The 17,126-nt window shown below is 41.0% G+C and overlaps 2 protein-coding genes across 4 annotated transcripts; one reads left to right on the forward strand and one right to left on the reverse strand.

The window, feature by feature from the left end:
- The first annotated feature begins 433 nt into the window (after positions 1-433).
- Positions 434-10,656, forward strand: LOC117608144 (uncharacterized). Of its 3 annotated transcripts, XM_034332788.2 has the most exons (7): positions 434-577; positions 2,337-2,570; positions 6,884-7,121; positions 7,197-7,336; positions 7,418-7,959; positions 8,015-9,682; positions 9,864-10,656. In XM_034332788.2, exons 3-7 carry the CDS (start codon positions 6,893-6,895, stop codon positions 9,925-9,927), a joined length of 2,643 nt encoding a protein of 880 aa, XP_034188679.2. In that variant the 5' UTR covers positions 434-577; positions 2,337-2,570; positions 6,884-6,892; the 3' UTR covers positions 9,928-10,656. The 3 variants fall into 3 exon arrangements, with proteins under 3 accessions (XP_034188679.2, XP_034188680.2, XP_034188678.2); XM_034332789.2 differs by lacking the exon at positions 2,337-2,570 and having other exon boundaries at positions 8,015-9,721; XM_034332787.2 differs by lacking the exon at positions 2,337-2,570.
- A 174-nt stretch (positions 10,657-10,830) lies between these two features.
- Positions 10,831-11,456, reverse strand: LOC117608288 (uncharacterized). The gene is made up of 2 exons (XM_076692351.1): positions 11,392-11,456; positions 10,831-11,326 (listed from the first exon to the last, which is right to left on the reverse strand). Exons 1-2 carry the CDS (start codon positions 11,454-11,456, stop codon positions 10,831-10,833), a joined length of 561 nt encoding a protein of 186 aa, XP_076548466.1.
- Between the last annotated feature and the right edge of the window lie 5,670 nt (positions 11,457-17,126).

Here is a 17,126-nt window from a genome sequence, read left to right on the forward strand (position 1 = left end):
GAAGCTGCAGAGGGGAACAGGTTCTAGATTCATTCACATCTCTCGTAGAGACCTTGAGAGGAGGCAATGGTAAAAAAGGCACTCTGTACCGATAGACCCATCCTGTATTCCTCTCATAAACGTCCAACGAGACAAACCAATAAACTATAGTGTACTAATTTTGTGTTAATTATATAATTTCTTTATTTCAAGATAGGAATAGGAGAGGTCGTTAAAGGTGGAGGAAGGGTGCGAATGATTTACACCACCCTGTTTCCTGTCCATGGAAATGGTATTCGCGAATACCTATACCCTATACCTACCTTCAGGTTCTCGATATTCCTCCTCGTTGTTGCCGTTCCCCTCTCCGGAACCCACGTGCATCGGCGCGTAGGCAACCTTACCCTGAAGCTGCTCGTTTCTGGATCCGCTCGCCAGTTTCGACAGAGTCGTGCCGGTGATCGCTTCTAACCGATCGCTCTGAAAAATTATTCTAACGCGTGAATCGGCGTCGAAAATAAACAGTGCAAAACAGTTTTGTTTAATGTGCATTTAATTTTGTTATTATGCATTGAATTGCAGGATCTTCTAGTCAGAGGTGAGATTTATTTTTAATAATCACGGAATTATTATAGAGATATTTTTAAATTATTATACAATTTTCTTAGCCATTTATCTTAGTTCGAATGTTATAGAAGAATCTTTACATGGCAACCGCAGTTCCTTTGTTGACTCCATACCAATTAGCGAAACATTCGCGAAACACGTCGCGATTTTCTCCGACAATGAAACGTTCTTTGTATTTCTTTTTGCACGAATTCCTTGGATCTTCTTTCCACGAATTGGTAAATCAAAGTTCATTGCTCGCAAGATTGTTTACACGAAACAAATCGTCGCGTCGCGAATTGTTTGGCCTTGGATTCGTCAAAATATTGGACTTTCTCGGTTCAAATAGATACTAGTTCGTTTCAGTTAATTCGAAACTGATGTTATTCGGTGTGCTTTCGACAATTTTTCAAAATTTATTGCTGTGTCTGATTAGATTTGTAAGAGTTTGAGTGCAATGAGCGTAGAAATGGCTGTAAGTAAATTAATGTAATTTCTCAAAGAACTTGTTAGCAATAGTAACTATTATCAGTATTTATAAAATTTAATATTTGTGTTTGATTAAGTTTGTAAGAGTTTGAATGCAATGGGCTTAGAAATAGCTGTAAATAAATTAATGTGATTTCCCGAATTTTGTAATTAATGTAATTTCTCGAAGAACAATGAGCCCGTTTCACATTTAAAAGAATAATTGAACGAAATTCATGCAAAATGCTTTTAGTTATTTCCGTTGAAAGGTACACAAACGTAGCAATAGATACTTAGAGGTCGTTGATTTGGCAAATAAACGCGATACGCGGTATAAATTATGTAAATGCGAGTGTCTTGTAACCCGAAGATGCATTTAATATATTCCCGGTCATTCGTAATCGCGGTAACCGGCAGTAAATCATAGGCAAATTCTTTATCATGGTATGAATACAAGGATTCAAGAAACAAACTTGAATTATTGCCTACTCGTCTCGGGAAATTACCCGTATGAATTATCCACCGATAAATGCTACCAACTGGTATTTAATCATTTCGAAAATTCCCAGTTAGCCTATTTTTAGCTGTAATTAATTTCAGAAATTTTTCTCTAATTAAATACAAGGGATTAGTCAGGTAGACGTGTATGTATACACATATTGGCCACATGGTTCGGTAAATATGAACATCGTTTCACCGTTCAACCATCGTGGCTACCCTGAGTATGATTCGATAAAAATTTCTTGTCTAATAAAAGATTCAAATAGAAAGAGAACAATGGGTGACAATTTGTATTTGAAAAAAGGGATTGGCAGTGCAAATGGACACACTGGATAATTGCATTATGCGACTGATCTTATTGTTTGATTCATGTATGGGCGTTAATGACCCTTGGTTCATCCAATCGTCGATGCAACTTTTGCAATTCTCATTGTCCTATTCAGTTAGTCATCGTATTCGTTAAAAGGCTTTGAATTAATGAGACCTTAGATTGTTTTCTACACTTATAATCACTGTATCATTATCTTCATCTAGCGATTTTCAAAAATTTTATATCAGTTTTTCTTTGTTAGAGGAAGGCAGTATGTTTATAATTAGTAGTCCCTAATCCACAATTAGTACAATATTTTCTTTATTAGAAGAACATATTATTAATAGTTTTTGATTCCGAATAATTTATTAAAAATTGTGTATCATAATTAAGATTCATATTTTTTTTTTAAATTCTAATTAGTGATCCTTAATTTCTAATTTGCATATTTTCATCTCATTCACCATATCAGAAAGGTAAAACTAATCTCCTGAAAGCATCTATTAATAACCCAAAGATGTTCACACCCTGGTTGGAAAATAAAAGAAAAAGGATACCTTGTTAGCCCACCCTTGGAATAAAACAAATTTCATCATCGTCCAATATTATCCCGGGACTAAAAAGGGTAAGGATGGGAAGGAACGGTGCAACCTGAACTCACCTGGGTGGATTTGTCGATCGATGACGTCATCCTCGACGAAACCAGGTACCACTCCTTGTGTATATATCTACCTTGCGACCGTGTACGCGTGTTCTTCGATGCTTGCTAAATAAAAAAGGATAAAACGGACGAAGAGGTACACCGGTGAAGGCAGCCAATCGGCCAACGAACTCTCTCGCTAGCCGATATACCTCTCTCCTCTCATCTCCTTTTGAACCTTAACTTCTTCGACGTGACCTTCGCGTGTCATCCAGGACCCAGATAAAGGCCCCTGTAGATTGCTCTGATTTTTTAAACAAAGCTACAAGATCCACGTGCTAATTACATCCTACGTGAAATCATTAACCCAGCCTCCATTGTGCTATTGTAGTTTGCATTTAACGAACCGAGTTCTCACTTAACTAAACGTGCCATTATAATTAGCGTAAAAATAGAATGGCACCTATGTTACATAATTAACAAAATTGTAATTGTAATCAATCAGCCAGAGTGGCGTTAATTCAGTAAATAATAGAAGTCAACCGGTAGCAAATAAAAAGTTGGAGGGGGGCTTAATTTCGTTTGCAAAAGAGCAATTTATAAGCGTGACACGTGCTCCAGAAGAATTAGCCTCGACGATTATCTACCCTTTAAGAGAGCGAACCTCGAGCTTCTTCAGGGTCGTGTAATTATACCGTTTCGCGCTAACGATTACTTTGTGGAACTGCAATTAAGGAGACGCATTAAATATGCCGGCTAAGAGAAACGTTTCAGGTACGTTGATTCAACCTAAAATGGTACACTGTTACCATTAAGCTATTATTTCGAATAGATTCTCGTACCGGAAAATTTACAATGGATCGTGCGTGACGCTCTGATAATTCCCGGAGGTGAATGTTAAAATTATTATTAATCGTGAGCTTTCTACCTTGCCGTAAAATTTCGAAGAGGTGTAAAATGAATTTCGAGAAGATCAGAGGTCGTAAAAGTAATTCCGGGGTACCTGATCGAACAATGGACAAATGTTGTGTCGCGAAAAGCTGGAAGGGCACACCTGACCTCGCGTATACCTGCCCTCCCTCTCGGTCATGGGAACCTGCCCTTCGCCGGCCCTAGGCTAGGGCTTCGAATGGAACAGATGTCGAGTGTCCTCGCAGGTTGACGATTCTCCCACGCCGAATGTATTGTGTGTTGCCTTTGGATTATTTTGTTTATTTAATTTTCGTCGGAAACCCTGCGCGAATCTCGAGGAAAATCTTGACCATAAATACGAGTTCGCACCGAGCGTGTTAATTCTCTCACGTTCGAGAGAACATTGTTTCCTGGTTTGCATAAATCCTCTAACCTTCACCAACACTCTTGTCGACGTCCTGCACTCTTGTAACAGTTATAAAGACATCTATTCAATGGACCTCTATTCCTTTCTAACGCCTATTCTCCAGTTTGCACGAAGAATTATTACTATTCTGTGGGAATAATTTACTTTCGGGCATACGATCTTTATTGATTTATTTTTATAGGTAAATTCTAATAGTATTTGGCGAGGAAAGTTAGAAAATACTAGTTTCAGAACGACTTTAGAGTACCTTTCAGGTTTAATATTGTACCTTTGTACTATGCAAGGACAGTTTCTCAAGTGGTGGCACGATTCTCATCGGGGCGAATGATCCCATTAGATTTGCCTCGTTTAAGACGGAATGTAGGGCTGTTGACGAACATTCTTAACCAGTTTCCTACGTTTACGTTTCTCTTCCGAAAGAAAAAACCTGTTGCATTCCTAGAATATCCTCGGCCGACGTTCATTCAACGTCGGTGTTGTTTGCAAAAAGTTTTAATTATCACTACTATTGCAGGAACCCTGTCTAACGAGCAATATCTACCAAGTGTTCGATTTCTACGAACACTCTTCGCGAGTGTAAAGTAAAGGGAATTTCTGTAATTTAATTTTCATTCGACGGTGGATTAAAAATAATAGGGCGATTTTTTAAACATTTTGTCTGTTGCTTTAAATCTTCAAAAATTTAATTCCATCTCAAAGTGATCCGAACAAATCCGCTTTCAACTGCAAAGGACCATGAAAATCCTTTCGAGAAGGAGATCCATGGAGGGCACATCTCGAATCTGTGTCAGATGATCGTGCCGAGGACGTTCGAGACCCATAGTTTTACTTTCTACGCTCGAAAAAAGAGAAAAATGAAAGAGACGTCGACTGAGACACCGTGGCACTGATTTCTTTCGATTCGAACCGGTTCCTCAAATAAAGATGCATTTTGGGGATTCGTCATCCTCCTCATCATGGATACAAACACTTCTTGCATCTCCACTTTTAACAAAGTTTTATCACTTTTAACATCAGAAAAAATTAAGATAGCGGCTGGAAATGGTAGATCTACCCTATCAGACCGCAACGGATCGTCCCATAAAGAACCACAAGCCATATCGTATATACCCATAGACCGTTCCATGAAACGATTCCATGGAAACGGTGCAGCGAGGTAACGATTAAACAGCATCAAATTACACAGCACCCACGTCGAAGCCAGACGGTGTACCGCCTCTAACGGGCTTCTTTTCATTCACCAGCAACCCGAAAACTATCTCTTATTCCCCCCCCCAGGAGCTTCTCCAGAAATAGATGCATCAGGATGTCGCGTTAGTACACCGGAAACACTCGCTTCCCGTCCTACGTTCATCTTCATATTCCGTTCGTTTCCCATGGAAAATTGAAATGGTCTCTACTCGAATCTCTGTTATTCAGTAGGCAGGCTCACCCATTTCAAGGTAACGGTGCGAGATCATAGGTGACGGGAGATGCATTACAGTTATGCCTAGCCATATGTGGTCGGTCTTTGATCGTTATAAATTGAAAGGAAAGAAAAATTTGAAAAATTTTCTTTTAATACCCCAGAGCAATTTTGCATAATTATCATCTTAATTCGAATCGTAGCTCTACTAACGAGATAATGATACTTAATGTAGACGAGCGAAAGTCTGGAGAAATTTGATAAATACCATTGGTATGGATATTGATAGTCGATCGATTAAAAGACGCGTGAAAGTCATTGATTTTCAATTTCACAAAACGATATAGAAAGCTGCAGAAAGAGTGTCCATCAACCGTAACGTCCTTGCATTTTAGTTTATTAAATATATTGAATTTGAAGGGTGTACACTGTTCCTTTGAAATTATTCCTTCAATATATGAAAGTTTCAGTCACGATTGACCTAGGCTCCGTTGTTCAAGGGTTAAAGAGTTGAGAGGTTTTTTCGACGTCGCAATCGCGACCGGATGTGCAGCATTTACTCAGCAGAGAGAGGAGCATGGCGGTTTTCACGCGAGCTCCTGTACTAGCTCCATCCCGGAAAAATGCATTGCACTTCGCCGCTGCATGTGGTGTATGTGATATGCACTTATACGGCCGGCTCGAGACACACGTGGGCACGCTACATACACTTTTTTTATTTCCCTCCTGTCTCCACACCCTGTTCTCTCTTCTCCAATCCTGTCGATGTATGTACAACGGGTGACACTATAATAGCAATTTAGAAAATTTTCATTTAAAAACGTCATTCTTCTCTAAGGCAGACTATAAAGTCATCTGCTTATTGCTATTTAACCTTTGGAAAGTGTACACTGACACACTAATAATGTTAATTTACTTTCAATATTACTTTCTAACGTAAAAATATTAATGACCCAATATTAATTATTGTCAGTGATTTTTAGCTAGCTATATGTATTTGATTCCTGGCAGTTTTGACTGATAGCAATGATTACGATTTCAAGAGGTTTAGTAATATTCTTAATATTCATTGATGACCTTTTATCTCTGTTCAGATGCGTGGGTTTCTGATTAATCGTGAACAGATTATGTGCGTGAGAAAATTTCGGTTGTGTAATTGCGTGTTCAATTTTTGAAATGCATGATTTTGTAAAGGCGTAAGCGTGGTAGTGAGTAGGTGAAGCTTCTCCTCTTTCCATACAGGAAATATTGCTAAACGTCCTTGGAATGCTGGGAAAGTGATCGTTCAACGATCCAGACTTTTACTGATGATTCGAATCATTTTTTCATATAGTTCTAGCACACCAGGACATCGCCTTTTTTAGTATCGCAACCAGTTTCTCGAATATATGTATTTTTTGTCATTAGGAGAAAGTTTTGAAATTTCTGTGCAGTTACACAACTTAATTGTTGCATTTGAAATTGATTCAAATAAACATCATGTTACACACAATAGCCCAAAGGAAACGTAAATGCAAATATTTAACAGGTGCACGAATGTCTTATTCACTGAATTAACGAACCGATGACCTTATTTGGTACCTCTACCCTGAAGCAGATGCACACGATGATTATTTTAATTTTAATTTGTTCCAGGCTATCGCGATGCGTCTCTTTAAACGGCAATCCTGTGATACCAGCCCTCAACTAGTTTCGGCTACTCCGTTATCTCAGGATGGAAGTGTGCCTCTGACAGTAGTAGACGAAAATTATGATAATAAAAGTGAGAAGATATCTCAGAATGAAAAGGACGAATCGAAAAATTCCATAAAAGAAAATACTTGTAATAATGAAAAATCTTTGTCGTCGCAGTCTTCTGTCTCCAATCGTAAAGGTGCAAATTGGGGACAATTAAAAAGAATTTCATTTTGAAATAGAATTGCATTTAAAAATTTGACGTTCGTTATAGGAATTTCAACATGGGGCAGGAAAGTGGGTCGAAGATGGGATCAGCTGAAGAGATCAGATAGCTCCGAATTGCTTTCGGTTTCCGGCCGAAGCCGAAGATGGAGTCCGAACCGGAAGGGTGCCACAGACGAAAAAGAAAATGTAAATGTCCTGACTAATATTAGTAACACTTGGGGTTGTTAATATTCAGCAGCGAAAATTTAATAAATGTACCATTTTCAGAGCGCCATTGGGTGGCCAGAGCTACCAAGACCAAAGAGAATTTCCAGGGTGGAATCGTTAAGAAATCTCTTCAGAAGCAGCGAAAGAAATAGCAGTTTTCTAAGCAATGACGTATCAACGAGGAACGTGACTATTCAAGAAGAGGACGTCACTTGTATCAGTCATTATCCGATGGAAAAGGCCCTAAGCGAAGGTGCAATCAAAAATGTCCCCTTTAGAATCAGTCTGGATGACAGTAGACTGAATCGTGGGACTCTTCTTCACAAGAAGAAGAAGCAGCTCAGTCGCAGTATACAGGACCTCCAGGAACAGCAAAGGGTTCTTGATTATATCTTGAAGAATCAAAATATGCTGAAGACTCAGGAGGGGACCACTTTCGCTAAAGAGACTTTAAACAAAGTTAGAAGAAGTACTAGTCCCAAGAGAAGAAGCAATGAGTCCGCTTCTGATGGAAGTAAGACCAGGGATTTCTTCAGCAACCAACTCAGTAACATCAAGAGGAATTTGTTTAGTGCTCGTTCAAGTGGTAGCGAATGCGACAGGTGAGTCAATTATTTCATAATTAAAAATTGAGAAATTAACGAGATTGATTTCCAGACCATACACAACTACTGGTTTGGAAGACCTACTGAACAACCTGCGATTAGGCTGCGACGAGAGTGGTTATGATTCTGATAGCACCCGAGCTGGAGCCGACTCTCCAGACAGTGAAAACTCAGTGCCGGCCATGTTGAAACCCCGTAGCTTCTCTATAACCTCGGACGACTACCATGGGGTCGATTTATCCCTACCAGTTAGTACCCCAAAGAAAAGAGAAGAGAGCGAGCCAGGACCTTCCTGTCTAGAGGACACAGTAGTCATCACTAAGAACATTCTCAACGAATCCATACAAACGAACACCACGGCCTTGATGTCAGAAGCTGAAGACACAGACAGCTGTGATGAGGATACCTTCGAAGGATTTACGGAGTTCCAGGCTAGCTGCGCATCTCTGCAAGCGGACACCTTGAAGAAATGTGAGAAAACCCTGTCCCAAGCTTCGAATGAGTCAAGAATACCTACTTCTTCTGGGAACAGCGAACTCAGGTTATCCGGGAAGAGGTCTTTCGCTAAAACCCAGCAGACAGTGCCACTCTCTCAAGCAGTGAAACTTCAGAACCTGCAGAAAGAAAGAACATCTCAGATTCCTCTGAAATCTAGAAAGCATACGCATTCTAGCACGTTGAATCTCCTCGATAATGCTGCTTCTCCTTGCAAGGACAGCCCCCCAGCTACGAAGATCAACTCCACCATTGTTAATAGTCCTGTGCAGTACTATAGTCCAAAGAGAACCAGGTCGAGCATCGATCCCGATGATTCTGACGTGATCAGCAACAGGAACAAGATGAAGAAGTCCATGAATCCTCCTGAAACACCTGCGAAGACCTTGGTGCGTAGGGAACTGAAAACGATGAAGCTGACAGTGGAGAAACCAGGTAGCTTAGGTATCTCTGTGGAGAGAAGAGAGGCTGTTAGACCCTTCTACGTGATCTCGAAGATGAACGTCAATGGAGAGGCAGCTAAATCAAAGCAGTTTCGTATTGGGGATGAAATTGTCCGGGTCTGTGGACGTAGGCTACGTGGGATGTCTGCTGTAGAGGCGAGGAATGCTCTAAGAAGTTGTGTAGGTGTCGTTGAGCTGCAGATAGCTAGGGAACCGACGTTCGTCTTTGGGGAAATGTTTGGCGACACCTGGGGAGACATCCTGGTCCGCACTAGAAGCGACTCCGCGGTGTGGACCTTGAAACAGAACGTCCCTGATCTCAAACGAGAGGATCCCAGCAAGACAATAAAGAATAAAACAAATCTGTCTATCAGTATGGATCATGGGAACATGAAGAAAGATAGTGACCGGGAGATGACTGGCATGAAAAAATTTTACGTAAGAAAACCACCTACGACCTTAGTTTGTCCTCGAAGAGCGACCAGTTTGTCGATGGATTTGCTAACCATCATTTTGGAGAAGGGTGCCTCGAAGAAGTTAGGCTTCTCCATTGTGGGTGGCTCGGATAGTACCAAAGGTTCAATGGGTATATTCGTGAAGGACATCATGGCTGGCGGCCAAGCTGCCGAAGAGGGAACTCTAAAAGTTGGAGATGAAATTCTGGCGATCAATGGGATATCCATGGATGGATTGACCCATGCCAAGGCGCTGCAGACGTTCAAGGCTGCCAAGGCTGGGAAAATGGTCCTCCATGTAGGCAGGAGAGACCCAACGCATAAACGGTTGGGTTACAGGAGATAGATTTATCACTGTAACTTTGGGTTAGTTCCGGTGCTTTGCTTTATTAACCCTTCACGCGATATCACGTGATCGATCCTACACCGCTTGCTTTTGGGGATTTGGTGCTTTCCTGAATGACCATTTTAATGATTTCTTTTCTTTAATATTATTATTTTGTTACAGGTATATTATTCTATCAAAATCGTACGATTGTCTGGACAAACTAACAGAGACTGGAGACGAATGAAGAAAAGAAATAAATCAAATCAATCAGTCATTAAAATTATTCTTGCCAGAAGCTAAGGTGCATATATTTTTCACGTTGTTACGATTTACATTTATGTTAATTATTTACCAGCATTTCACAAATGTACATTCCTTTTTCGTTTAGTGATACGTAATCAACGTGTAACATTTCTGCGAGATTGATTTAGATTTATGTTAATTAAGGCAATTATTGTGATATCGGTTAACTATTTTTACCAGAAAGTGTACTATATTTCTTTAGTTCTCTGAAATTTAATTTAAAAATTTATGTCCTGGATGTATTGGTCGGTCAAATTATTATTAATTGATATACGTGATTAGCATCGTGTTTCGTGTAAATTTCAATTTTTATTTAAAGGACTCGTTTGTTTCAACGTATCGTAAAAAATTAATAATCGTAACATAGTCATATCCCGTTAGATGTAGAACGCTAACAAGTAGGATTATGGCTATTTAATTAAAAATAGTTCGGATTTAACGAATGTTTCGTGGTCGAAATATATTTTTGTTTAAGTACGAACTACAGAATTGATTAACTGAGATATACTCACTACTCAATTTAATTGTAAGCCTAGTGTTTAGTTGATTAATACTTTTAAGCTACTGAGACTGACATCCAGAATGTCTACCTGAGAAATGCTGTGATATTCATTGTAGTCGCATTAGCTGGTATCGTACAAAATGTATGTAAAATAAATTTGGTTTGTTAATAAACATACATACATGGTTAATGTACTCTGTAAACTAACTGTAAAATTTATTTAATTAACATTGCTGTCAAATTTTAATTAAACTTAATAAGAATATTGTCAGAATTACAGACATTTTTTTGCAATATACATTTATAAGGTCACAACAAATTAACTACATAGTAAAGCGGTATTTAACCTGATGGTGGAAGGTAACCAGGTTGGGGAACGGGGGCAGGGACAGGAGCAGGAGCAAGAACTGGGGCCGGAGCAGGGGCAGGGGCAGGAGCGGGAGGAAGATAACGCGGTCCAGGTCGAGCAACATAAGTTGGAGAAGGTGCTGGAGCAGGATAATTCGGTGCAGGAGCAGGATAACTAGGCGCAGGAGCGGGGTAACTAGGCGCAGGAGCTGGGTAACTAGGCGCAGGAGCTGGATAACTAGGCGCAGGAGCTGGGTAACTAGGCGCAGGAGCTGGATAACTAGGCGCAGGAGCTGGGTAACTAGGCGCAGGAGCTGGATAACTGGGCGCTGGAGCCGGATAACTAGGCGCCGGTGGAGGTGCAGGATAACTTATCCTAGTAGGTGGAGAATAATTATAATTAACAGCAGATGATTGTCTAGAAGTTGGATAACTGGCAACAGCAGGAGCTGGAGCTGAATAACCATACGTCGAAGCATATGCTGAAGAACTGCTATCAGCAATTGCATTCACTCCAGATGTACCAGGTGACGTGACTGGTCCTATTATTTTTACCGCATTTGCTGATGCTGTTGCAGATGCTGATGCAGAACTGGCTGCTTGCTGAGTGCCTTGGCCATAGGGTGGCAAGTAGGTTGGTGCTGGCGTTGAAACCCTTGGTGGTGGTTGAGGGGGTGCTGGAGGTAAATATGTAGGTGGTGGTGGTGGCGGTGGTGGCGGAGGCGGAGGCGGAGGCGGAGGAGGAGGAGGAGGAGGAGGAGGTGGTGGTGGTGGCGGCGGCGGCGGCGGTGGCGGTGGAGGCGGAGGAGGAGGTAGAGGCGGTGGTGGAGGAGCTGGAGGTAGATAGACAGGCGGTGGTGGCGGTGGTGGAGGCGGAGGGGGAGGAGGAGGAGGCGGTGGTGGTGGTGGTGGTGGAGGGGGAGGAGGAGGAGGCGGTGGTGGTGGAGGTGGTGGAGGAGGAGGAGGAGGTGGTGGTGGCGGTGGTCTAGGAGGACCATAAGTTGGTGGTGGAGGAGGAGGAGGAGGAGGAGGAGGAGGAGGAGGAGGTGGTGGTGGCGGTGGTCTAGGAGGACCATAAGTTGGTGGTGGAGCCGGAGCAGGATACCCATAATTAGGTGCTGGTGGGCCTGGTAACGTGAATGGTACTTTCGGTACGTTGTAGCTGTACCCTGCCTGCCGGACGGTCCGCAGCGTTTGCCCAGCGGCACAGACAATTACTAGCAGTATCCTCAGCTGTATATATCACACAATTAATTAATATTTAACAATCAAAAAATTCAAACAAAGCTACGTACCCATTTCAATGGCTGCATAATCAGCTTGCGTATGCAAGGAAAGAAAACGACAACGCCTTTTATATGAACACCTCCCATTACCTGTCTAGCGTTTAGCGTATTTCACGAAACCGCATGTTTCATAATAATTCGTCAAATAGACCTGCTGTCCCGCGAGTCGGCATTAAATTATTTGTGTCCTAGTTGCACCCAGAGCTATTAAACCCGTGATGATTATATCATTTCAGTAGGATGGTTTTTGTCATTAGGCAACGACGGAAGAAGAAATTATGTTTGTTACATCTTTTACCTAATTGGTCGCAATGTTGACATAATCATGCAGTTTTTGGAACTCGTCCATGGTGGACTGAATTTTTACAAAATCTCTGATTATAAACCCTAATCGAGAAAGATAGAGGATGAAACCTTGAATAACTCATTAGGCATCCCTCTATCGAGTCATACTTACTTGCATATATTGATTCACAAGGAAATCTTAGTTTCCCTAGAGCATAATTGCCAAAGCAGATTGTTAGAGCCTACGAACCAAAGTAACATCCGCGTTTCTGAATGCAACGCAAGTTCACGTTGCTCCATCAATCATTTCGTCTTATGAATCATTGCACCCGTAGAATTGCATCGTGCTCAGAGTGCATATCCTAAGATATGCAGAAACGCAGCGAGTGGATCGGCAGTGATTTTCGAAACGAAACAATCCGGTACGATTAAACGGCAAGTTTAATTTCGTTTTGCAATGGCGGGCCGATCCGAAACGGCGCGACAAATTGGAATGCAGGCGCACTTTCGCTGAACACCGACGATGGGGCTCGTTAATCTTCTTGTGCAAACTTATCGGCCGACAGGTGGGTTAATGCGATTTTTATTCCCGAACCTGTTATTCGCATGATTAATCGCGGATGAGAGGTCGGTAATTATAAGTTTTCCTCGTCCTCTTGTTCCTTGCTTTTCGCCGTGACGATGCTCCGAGTCGTCGCGCGATAATTACATTTACCCTAACGCCGGCTTCAATTTGAACCCCTCGCTAGACCTATGCATGCATAGAATATTAGACGAGCCTCTAATTGACCTCGTGAATCTGCCCGACCGTCGATTCACCGTCCGAGTCCGATTGATCGAAGGGGTTCTTTGGTCCTCTTTCCTGGTCCACGGGTCTCGTAAACCTCCATTACGATCGAAGATACCGAGAAACGACGATTGCCGTCGACGTGTCATGAACTCGAATGTTCCCGGGTAGAAAATGTACGCTCCGCCGGGCTCGACTTTAACGTGGAAGGCTCGTGAAGATATCAAAGTGTGTTTCAGACGTGCAGTTACGCGCAGTTAAACGAAGGTTTATGGATAAACCTGGTTGAATATTAACTCGATCTTTCGCCAGCAAAGATTTCTTTTTCTTCCCTGCCAACGACCGTGGGTCCATCGGTGCAACATTGCGCGTGTTATTACTGTACCCCGGGACACTCTTCGTCTGATTTCATTCTTCCACCTGGCTAAAATATCATTGTTTTTCAAATTAATTACACCTTAAAGTCTAAAGTGCTAGAACACGTGTAGAATTTTATCGATCGTACGGACAGCAATTTCGAAATAAAAATTAATTTCTTCGTATCTCTCAATTTACTGCCATCATAATCCTCAAGCGTCCGTTAAAGTGTTCATAACATTCTTGGTAAAATCGTGTTGGCCATCTGGCATGCAACCGGTCGGCAGCAAGTGCCACGCATTATCGTCCTTGCGATAGTAATTGTTGCAGAACTTCTCCGTTCCCTTTCTTCGCGGAAATCCACCGCCTCTTCCCTCCTCGCGAGTTCCTTCGCCTTTGGGCACACATACTTCCGTCCTTTCCATTTCCTATGGCTCGTCGAAAAAGAAGAAACAGGAAAGAATCATTATACGATTATGCTGATTATACGTGTCATAGCGATCCTCCAGGGAAGGACTGCAGCTCCTACAGGAACACTGGCTAGGTCGTTGGGGTAAGAAAAGAAGGAACGTCAAGTTTTTGCGACACAACTAGCAGCCAACGATGCGGGCGAACGTACCTCTCTAGAAGCAGGACTTTATCCTTCGAAGAAATGGATCAGTACGATCGAGTCGTTCTATTGTAAATAGAGAAAACAGTCAACTATCCGACGTGTATTAAGCCGTAAATTATGATAAAAAAGAAGGTTTATAAACAAGTATATGTGACACGATGATCATTGGAAAGAGGTACGCGTGGGTCGTGTGCCCGTAATATGTGTATACCTGGCCTGTCATTTTTATAACCACGGAAAGGATGCTTTTATCGCTCGTTCCCGGACGACGCGATAAATCAACGCCTCTCTAATGCAGGTAAAACTTCCGGAAAAACTCGCCTAATTAACCGGTTATATCGTTAATGACATTATTCAAATATTATTACCAGAAAAAGGAGAGAAACTGATAACTAATAATTGCTTTTAGGAACACACCCGTAATTTATTGCAACGGATAAGTGCAGTAGGTAAATTTGTTCCGTGTAAATTTTTAATTAAATTTCGGCCACACGTGGAACAATTATTTCTCTACACTTGGGTACGTTTGTTTAGGTCGTTTGAAGAACGAGTGTCTTCGAGTGCTGAACCACGTCAGAAGTTGTTGAAATGCACGATTCTAAGTGCAATATTTCTGGACATACGCCAGAGAACGTTTGAACCTCCAAGAGACCAATTTGGCATTGTCATAAACAAGCACGAAAAGGTCCTTTCAAGTGGTGGTTGGTTGGACTAATTTCAATGTCAAGGAAAGCATGTATATTTCTACCCTTATTTTCAAAAACTCTTAGAATTGTTTTTTTTTCTTTTTTTTTTTTTTATCAAGTAATAAAGTCATCGCGGTTCAAGTTATAGGGGACTTTCTACAAAGCGGGGCACGTTCTTTGTCGTCCCATAGAAAAGAACGGTGTCGTTGAATACACACGAGAGGTTGGTCATTAAAATTCCGTGCACCGATCCGTAAAAAAATCGACGTGCATTTGTCTGGTCGAAGAAACGGGAAAAGGAAGAAAGGGCGAGTCGAGGTCGTCGTGGACAGATCGAAGCATCGTGTTGTTTAACAATCGAAGAATGGGCCTGCCACTTGAAAAACAGCTGTAACGACTCGTGGACGGGTTTAATATGCGTTCAAAGTGGCTTGAAAAAGGGAAAAGGGAGAAAAGAAACAGTAACAGTACAGTTAGAAGATCTTTCGACGTCTTCTTTTTTCAGGTACTGTTACGTATGTCCTCTTTTAGTTTTTAATAAAACTTTAGGGTTTTAAATTAAAAAATTAAAAGTTTCAGGCGTGAAAACTTGAAGAATCAATGATTGAGAGTCCAAAGCTTCAGGATCGAAAGTTCGAAATGTCACGTGGTAAGGTATAGGGAAAATCTTTTATCAGTATATGAAAGAAGAAACACGTTTCTTCAAACAATGAACATGTCGCCGTGGTTCGTTCCACACGGTTTGTCTTGCCACACCGCGACACGTTCAATAACCTTCTGTCTGGTGAAAACTGAAAAACGGTCGCTCTACAAGCCACGTGGTTGTTGTCCCAGCAGAAAAGAATTACGACCGCAATCGTACGGCATTTTACGGCCGACCGTAAGACGTTTATGAATTACCAGACTGAGGAGGAATCTTTGAAAACAAAGACAAGTTTCAAATTGAATGTGACACATTTAAAAATCATAGATTATCTTTTTTTCTTCTTATTCTAAATGAAGTCGAAATGGTCCGGAGGGAAAATGATTGTCGTTTAAGAGGGGCAATATCTTTCTTTCAGCGACCCCTTTTGTCCGTCGATTGGCAACGAACGAGGGAGGCTGGTCGGTGATTATGAAAACTGGCTGGGTGGGGTCGTCATTAATCAATGAATGCACGCCACGGGCCAATTAACGAGAGCGAAGAGGAATGAGTAAACACGTGCCATTAAGTTTCATGATGCGAAATGGCACACGAAGAGGTGATCTTCAAGGTACGTATTAAGGGGTCATTCGTGTAATCACGCCGAAAAATTCAGGCGATATTTAAGATCATTTTTTTTTTTGAGCTTGATGGTGCACGAGCCCGATAATGGTGGCTCGAAACACTGATATTTTCTTAAAATATACATTTTTGCGTTTAATTAGCTTTTAATGATATAAGAATTCAGTGCTGTATTAAATACCTCTTTTAATTGTTTTAATGCTTCCTGTTGGAAAATGACGATTCCATCGAATCAAAAGTGTATATTACACAATTAAAGGGTGTTTCAGTTTTAATGGCAGTAAACGATGTTAATCAACGCGCGTCCGTGTTCTTTCATAATACTTGTCCTAAAAAGATATCTTTTATTATCGGCTGCTAGAATCTTAATCGTGTCGTGAAAAATGATAAAAGGTCTACGGACTTAAAAGTGCTATTTAAAAGAGTACTTTGGAAGGTATAGACGTGCTTGCATAATAGGTTTATCGACCTTTTATAAATCGATACAGTCAGGTTATAAGAAATGAAGTAAGGTCAGTCTAATAATAGTGAAGTTTTGCTGTTCGTAAAATGATTTAAACATTTGCTGCAGGTGATCGGGTGTTTTTAATTCTTTTCACTTTCCTTCGAGTTCCTCTATTCAGAATTTCATTTTAAATTCAGGGGTTTCCAATTTATTATGCATGCAGGAATTTTAAGAAACTGAAGATGAATATTGCATAGTAATTAAACACCTATATTGAATTTAAAATATTTTCAATGTTCTTATGTTACTATAATATTGTTTTTATTTTGCCCGTTTAAATAATTATAAAATATTAAACTGAAACATTAATATATATATATTAATATATTGCTACAAGGCGATATAACACTGATTTAATTTGAAACAGCACATGAAATAATAATTTCCTAGAAAAATGATAAGTGTTTAAATCAAATCAAACATTCCTATCGGCGCGCGCCATTTGAGCGCGACGCGCATGCGTGCGCATCCATATATAAGAAAGAGCCACGCATGCGCGCACAGTAG

Source organism: Osmia lignaria, chromosome 15 (assembly GCF_051020975.1).
Source record: "Osmia lignaria lignaria isolate PbOS001 chromosome 15, iyOsmLign1, whole genome shotgun sequence".
NCBI lineage: Eukaryota > Metazoa > Arthropoda > Insecta > Hymenoptera > Megachilidae > Osmia > Osmia lignaria.

Coding starts and splice junctions, on each gene's coding strand:
- LOC117608144 (XM_034332788.2), top strand. CDS start 6,893: ATGCGTCTCTTTAAACGGCAATCCTGTGATACCAGCCCTCAACTAGTT. Junction 7,337..7,417: donor CCACAGACGAAAAAGAAAAT/GTAAATGTCCTG, acceptor TACCATTTTCAG/AGCGCCATTGGGTGGCCAGA. Junction 7,960..8,014: donor AGTGGTAGCGAATGCGACAG/GTGAGTCAATTA, acceptor ATTGATTTCCAG/ACCATACACAACTACTGGTT.
- LOC117608288 (XM_076692351.1), bottom strand. CDS start 11,456: ATGGCCAAGGCACTCAGCAAGCAGCCAGTTCTGCATCAGCATCTGCAA. Junction 11,327..11,391: donor CAACAGCATCAGCAAATGCG/GTAAAAATAATA, acceptor TGCTGATAGCAG/TTCTTCAGCATATGCTTCGA.